This window comes from Neophocaena asiaeorientalis, unplaced genomic scaffold, assembly GCF_003031525.2.
Source record: "Neophocaena asiaeorientalis asiaeorientalis breed wild unplaced genomic scaffold, Neophocaena_asiaeorientalis_V1.1 scaffold275, whole genome shotgun sequence".
Lineage (NCBI taxonomy): Eukaryota > Metazoa > Chordata > Mammalia > Artiodactyla > Phocoenidae > Neophocaena > Neophocaena asiaeorientalis.
The window spans coordinates 7,816,086-7,822,433 of record NW_020173679.1 but is presented as its reverse complement, the minus strand read 5'-3'; the positions used below and the strand labels follow the sequence as shown (position 1 = coordinate 7,822,433).

At 58.2% G+C, this 6,348-nt stretch overlaps 1 protein-coding gene across 1 annotated transcript in view; it reads right to left on the bottom strand.

Moving 5' to 3' along the window:
* Positions 1-6,348, bottom strand: part of LOC112402836 (zinc finger protein castor homolog 1-like) — an 11,573-nt gene that overhangs the window by 851 nt on the left and 4,374 nt on the right. Inside the window, exon 4 of the mRNA XM_024750012.1 lies at positions 478-700. Within this exon, the coding sequence (XP_024605780.1) occupies positions 478-700 (223 nt within the window). The remainder of the gene's footprint in view (positions 1-477; positions 701-6,348) is intronic.

Here is a 6,348-nt window from a genome sequence, read left to right as displayed (position 1 = left end):
CCTGGGACGGAGACGCAGCCAGAGCTGCTAGCGCAGGGCAGCGGGCACTCGGGGGACCTTATGGGGTATGTTTTCCCCAACCTGGGGGGGGTCGGTTGTCTCGCAGGTCCCCGGACTCACTGCGGGAGAAAGGGATGAAAACCTGGGCCCGGGGGCCTTTTGCCCTGCGGGTCCTGAGCGCCCGATTTCAGCTTTTGAGGACAGAGAGTCTGGCGCGATTCCAGGGAGGGAAAAACCCCTCCCCAAACGGCGTGAGTGCTGCCTAATAAAGGCAGCTGCTGGACGGAGGGAAAACAGCCCTTTGAAAAAAAAGCCTTTCATTAGAAAAATAATGCATTTCATCCAAATAAGGTAAAAATATTTGGAATGGGGCAGAATGAGCAGCAGGCAGCGCCTGTCAGGCCTTTCTGGAAGGGGGAAGATTATTAAACTCAATTACAAAGTATTTTTGTAAAGTGTCTTTAAGAAAGAACTCGCCCAGCGCTCAGAGGCTGCAGGACGGCCCTCCGGCCCCCGAGGTCTCCCAGCTGGCCCCGGGAGGTCCGCGGGCTCTGCCTTGGGCAGGGCCCTCCCTCAGGCAGCCCCAGCTGCCCTGCTCTAAGCGACGCCCCGGAGTGCAGCGGGCGAGGCTGCTGCTCTACCTGCACAGCCGGGTCGGCCTCCTTCCGCAGGAGCCGGGTGGTCGGTGTCCTGGGACACCCTGGTGGGGAAGGGCAGCGTTGTGGGTCGGGGGAAAGGGATGCTGAGTTTGTAAATGGTCTCTTTTTTCCTACCGTGGGCGCACATATCAGCTGTTTAAAACATCCAGTCGCTATTGAAGGGGCTAGAGGATACAGAATTCCTCTCCCACCTCCACTCGGTTCACAGGTGTGCACACGTCATCTCTCTCTTTTAATAAAAACGGGAAGTTCCTCTTCAGTGTTGTGTGACTTGCCTGTCTCACTGAAAGTAAAGCGTGTGTCCTCGGGGGGCTCACACCAGGTGGGAGGAGAGGGGTTCTCTAGAAGGCACCTCTCCTGGCCTCCCCCTGTGCTCAGCCAGGACAGCGAGGTGCCGGTTCTCGGCCTGGCCCAGGACCTCCCTCTCTTCTGGTGACTGTCCCTTCCTGCCCCAGGCTCAGCTTCTACCCCAGCCTCACCCCGCCTCACACTGCCCCTGCCCCAGACCCAGGCCGGTTCTGCCCGAGGCGGAGGGAGAGCCAGCAGGAGACTGGCCGACAACCTGATTCTCAGGACTTTACTTAATCCTTAGTGTTTCTTCGTCTGTTTGCTTAAAGTTGTTTCTGCCAAGGCACCCAGAGAAGAGGGTCAGAGTCTCCACACAAAGCAGGCAAGGAGACGCCAGTGAAACCCCAAAGGTTGCCGTGGCTCCAGCTCACCTGAGGGTGGACCCAGTCCTGGCTGACCCCTCCCTGCCTGGACACCTCCCTGGCCCCTGCTCCTTCAGGCTGCACAGGTGTTTCCCACCCCGGGGATTGGCCACCCCCCGCCAGGGACAGACATTTTTAATCTCCAGCCGTGTGCCGTGTGTCGTGTGTCGTGTCGGGTGCTTTTCCCTGAATGGTGAACAAACCTTAATAGTTTACTTCCATCAGGCACTTTAAAGCTCATACTGCTCTGGAAGGGGAGATGAGATTTTATTATTTCATGAGGACGCCTGCAGCCTTTCCTTGCCCAACAGATCCTGGGAGGATCTTCTTTATAGTGAAGGGGTCACATTTTAAAACACATCTTGGAAACTCAGGTGCCCAGCCCTCCACGTCCCGGCCCAGCAGCTCTGGGAGGATGTTTCCAAGGGCATTAGTTCCAGGGCACCCTGTAGATCCAGGGTGTGGCAGCCAGGCCTCAGGGAGGCTCTGGGCAGGGCCTTGGGGCCCTTTGATGGGGAAAAAGCCTTGGACTCTCCGAGGTCCCGGTGTCTCCCCCGACTGGCGTGGGTGCAGGGCTCACAGGAAGAGAAGCTGCTGGGTCTGGCCCTGCACTGGCTGTGCACCCCTAGGAGGCGCTTCCTGTCTGCCCCCATGCAGAGGGTGGGGCGGCTCCTCCCGGCGAGGGTGGCACAGGTCTGGCTCTGTTCAGTCCCGGCAAGGTCCCCAGGACTCCAGCTGGTCCGAGGGGCCCTGCTTCCTGGAGGCCTTCCTGGGGGCAGCAGCACTTCCACTACCCCTGTGCCCTGGGCCAAGGCCGCCTCTCATGGAGGCGAGCAGATCGACAGGCTGTCTGTGCCCCGGGTGACGGGACGTGCGGGCCACGACCCCCGGAGGGCACTGCCCTGGTGCGGTGGGTCCAGGTGGGTTGTGAATGCCGAGGCCCAACTCCCTTGGGTGACTCAGCTGCTGGTAGCACCCAAGCCGGACCAGGTGTGTGGGAGGTGGGCAGGCGACTGAGCTCAGCGCAAGCCTGTGCGCGGATCCGGGCTCTTCCCAGGAGGTTGCCAAACTCTTGACTTTGCCGCAGCTGGGGTGTAGGAGCAGCACACCACCACAGCTAATTAAATTCCGGAGTGGAAACATGTTTTACTGCGATTCCTACCAAGCCCGACAAGCCACAGGGAGCAAGCACGGTGCGGCCTGGGCCCACTCCGCACCCCTGGGTGGGGCACGCCGCCGCTGCGGGCCTCGCCCTCCTGGGGTCGCAGTGGGCTCCGGGGACATGGTCTCAGTGGGCAGTGCCTGGGACTGAGAGCTACGGGCTGGCCTGCGCACAGCGTGCTTACATGTCACAGGCCCTCATCTCCCTGAGGCTCGGCTGAGGGCTGCCCTGAGACCCAGCGCCCCCTTCCCTGGGCCCCGTCCTGTCCTGAGTCGAGCCTGGAAGCTGGCCCTGCCCTCAGCTAAGCTGGGCCTCTTGTTTACCACGTGTGGGTCCGCTGAGGTCCATCGGGCCCCAGAAGGCCTGGGGGCCGCTGGGGAGGGGACAGTCTTGGGGAGGTCTCCCTGGCCCTGCAGCAGTGCCCAGAGGGAGCCCTGTGTTAGCACCACCCACCCAGCCAGCGGCGGGGGCCTGGCTCCCTGCCTCCCCTCGGGCCCTGCGGGAGGGCCTGGGAAGCTCCAGTAATGGTTTTAATTTGTTGAACTTGTGTTTTATCCCATAAATTAGTCACTGTTTTATTTAACAGAATCGAGATATCCACAAACAATAGGCGAGTTCCAACTTGAACATTTTAATGAGACAGAAAAAAGTATATATGTTCGCGTCTGTTACAAATCTGTTACAAACGTATTTATGTAAATAGCCTGTGGGCTGTGTGCCAGGAGGAAAGAAGAAAGGGAAGGGCCCTCTGTGCTGGGGGGGCCTGGGTTAGAAAAGAGGCTTTTGTGGTGGAAATGACATTGAGCAGGGCCCTGGGGAGCAGTGCAGCCCCTGCACCCGCTCGCGCCCCCTGCTGTCCCGGCGGTGACACCTGGGGCGCCGCTGGTGGGACTTCACCTCCCCAGCCCCTCAGTCCCTCCCCAGGAAAAAGGGGTGTGCTCCTTGCAGGGATGTGACATCCAGTGAGATGCTCCGTGAGGCGGTGGAGCGTGCAGGGCCCAGCACACACATCTCCTCCCCAGGGCCCTGGGCCACCTGGCCACCTGGAAGGTTAGCTCAGGGCAAGGCTGGCAAGCTGGCACAGATGAGGAGGTTTACTGAGGAGGGCGTCACCATCTAGAAGCGTCAGGGCAGATGTGCGGCCTGCACTCTGGACGGGGCCTGGCCGTAGTGCTCGAGCCACCCATGCTTCTGAGGGAGCCCCAGCCGTGGTGCCACCGGGCTCGGCAACTCAGGCAGGCCTGGGGCTGGTAGCTACGGACCCAGGAATTGGCCCCCGCTGGCTCTGCCCCTGCGTGCTCCGGGCAGGAGCCGAGCCAGCATCCGGATCGGATCCGGGTACGCGCCGTTCCCAGCCCGGGCAGGTCCCTGCAGGAAGGAGGAAGGAGCCGAGGGAGGAGGCAGAAGGATGACCCTTGCCAAACGCCTGCCCAGTAGGCCTGGCTGCGCCGGGAGAGAGCCGGCCAGGCTGGGGGCCTCTGGGGCCCTTGCTGGAGGCCTGAGGCGTCTGTGCCAGGCGGCTCCTGAGCCTCTGTGGGGCCTTCAGGCGGGGCTGAGGCGGGAGGCCGGGCGGGGCCCAAGCCCCTCACCATCTGTCCAGGAGGACGTGGCCCCCCTCCCAGGGGTGAGCCCGGTCTGCCCCCTTCCCTGCCAGGGCTGAAGGGTGACCGACACCCTCCCTGCCTTGGCACATGGAGCCCGGCTGGCCATGGTGGCCCTGCCACCCTGCACAGCTGGGTCCCCGCCAGCTGCTCAGGACTGACTTTAAAAATAAAAGATAACTTGATAGATTTTTTTCCAGTTTTTATTGAGTGAAAATGTCAAACCTTGCATCAGTCATGCAAAAAAAAAAAAATCAAATAAATAAAACACATATATTAAATTTCTAATAGCACTAAATTCAAGTGGAAAAATATTCAGTTCTTAATAACCAGGTGCCGAGGAGACCAGATTCAAGTAATCAGAGCACACGCTGTTCAGTTCGGTTTTCACGTTCTGCGTTTTCGTCTCAAAACCTCTCTATATATCTCTATATATCTATATATGTATATACATATAGATATATACACACATATGTGCATACATATTATTTTATATTTATATATATACACATACATAGTTATAAAACATTAAAAAGAGCATTGGTGGATCAAGCATTGTTTTCCCCACAGAAAGAAAATAGAACAAAAATTACACATTAAAATTCGAAATGAGCTAGCAATGGCTTATAGTCCTAGTGTGCAACGTGAAGGTTACAGAAGGCTAGACTCCGCACTGTCGGCATCCTTGTTTTCTTTTTTTTTGTTTGATTTTGCTACATTGAAAAAAAAATTTTTTTTTTTTCCTTTACAAAACTCCTTCCACAGACTCCCCGGTTCTGCGGTCGGGCACAAAGTCTGGGCGAATGCTCAGCAGCAGCACGTCGTGCCCACAGAATTCAGGAGGCTCTGGTGGGGGCTGTTCTAGAAAACCATTTGTTTCCTGTTGAATCAGGTACACTCCTTCCGACCACTCCTCCCTCCTGCTCCCTCTCCAGTTCAGATGGTCCTGGCTTTCTGGCTGTGGGCAGCCAAGAGGACAAAAAAAAAAAAAAAAAAAAAAAAAAAAGTAAACCATTGCTCCCTGCAGCTGGTCAGGCTCCCCTTGGAGACCTCTGGGGAGGAGGCTCTGGGTGACGGCCCCTCCCCCAGGCTGGGCCTCGCGCTCTCCCTGTGGCCACGTCACAGGGCCCAACCTGAGACAGGGCTGGTGGCCCGGCCTGGAGTGAAGATGTACAGGAGCGGCCTTGGGCAGCCTGCCCTCCGTCCCTGTCGCCCTCAGAGCCATTGGCCAGGCACGTACCTGCCAGGTGGGCCCCGGCTGGCTCTGGGCTCGGTGATCTCATCGCTGAGGGAGGGTGGCAGGGGTGGGGGGCTGGGATTTGCAAAAGGAACCAAATCCGGGTGGGTTGCACCAGCAAAGAAGTATCCCAAAGAAATTAATAAAACAAACTGGGAAGAAAAAAGCCCTATAAAGCCACACGCATAACCGATAGAGAAAAACTCAAATGTTAAATTAACTACAAACTTGTATCAGTAATAACAGTCCTTTTTTCTTGTCTCTACGAAATTCAAGTTAAAAGTTGGAATCACGCAGCTCCCATCAGTGCTAGTGTAAAGACGGACAGCCTCAAACTGGTAAGGCCTCTAAACGCTAAACAAAACCCCACGTGAGCAATTGCACTCGGGTCTCCAACCTCAGGGCTGGTCCGGAGGCGGTCTGCGCTCTAGCCGCCCGCCTGCTTTTTTTTTTTTTCTTGTTTTGTTCTATGTAGAATAATAACCTTTACAGGAAAAATACTGTACAACTTTCTCGTATTTTTTTCCATGTTGACTATTAAAGCCCCAAACAGTCGCATCCTTCCTGTTCTCACCACCTGGGTGGCAGAGACGCCCTGCGGGCCCAGCAGCCCAGCACCAGCGAGCAGACGCACCCCTTCCCAGGCCCCAGCCCTCGGGACGGACACCCCGACCAGGCCCCGCGCTGGGGGCAGAGTGACCCGGAGCTCCCCGCTCTGCCGAGTCCAGGAGGTTCCCTCCGCGGTCCCTGTAGTGTTGCCCGCCGGACGCCTCCTGCCCCGCCCTCCCCCAGGACCGGGAGGGAGGGTCTTAGCTGCACGAATGGGAGGCCCTGCCAGGTGCCACAGGTGCCGGCCCGCCACCGGTGGTGAGGGGCGGGGGTCGCGGCGACCCCCGGCGCCCGTCCCAGCCCTGAGCAATGAGGAATCCCACCGGCGTGCTCGGGGGGCCCGGGGTCCGGCGCGGGGAGGGCGCGTGGG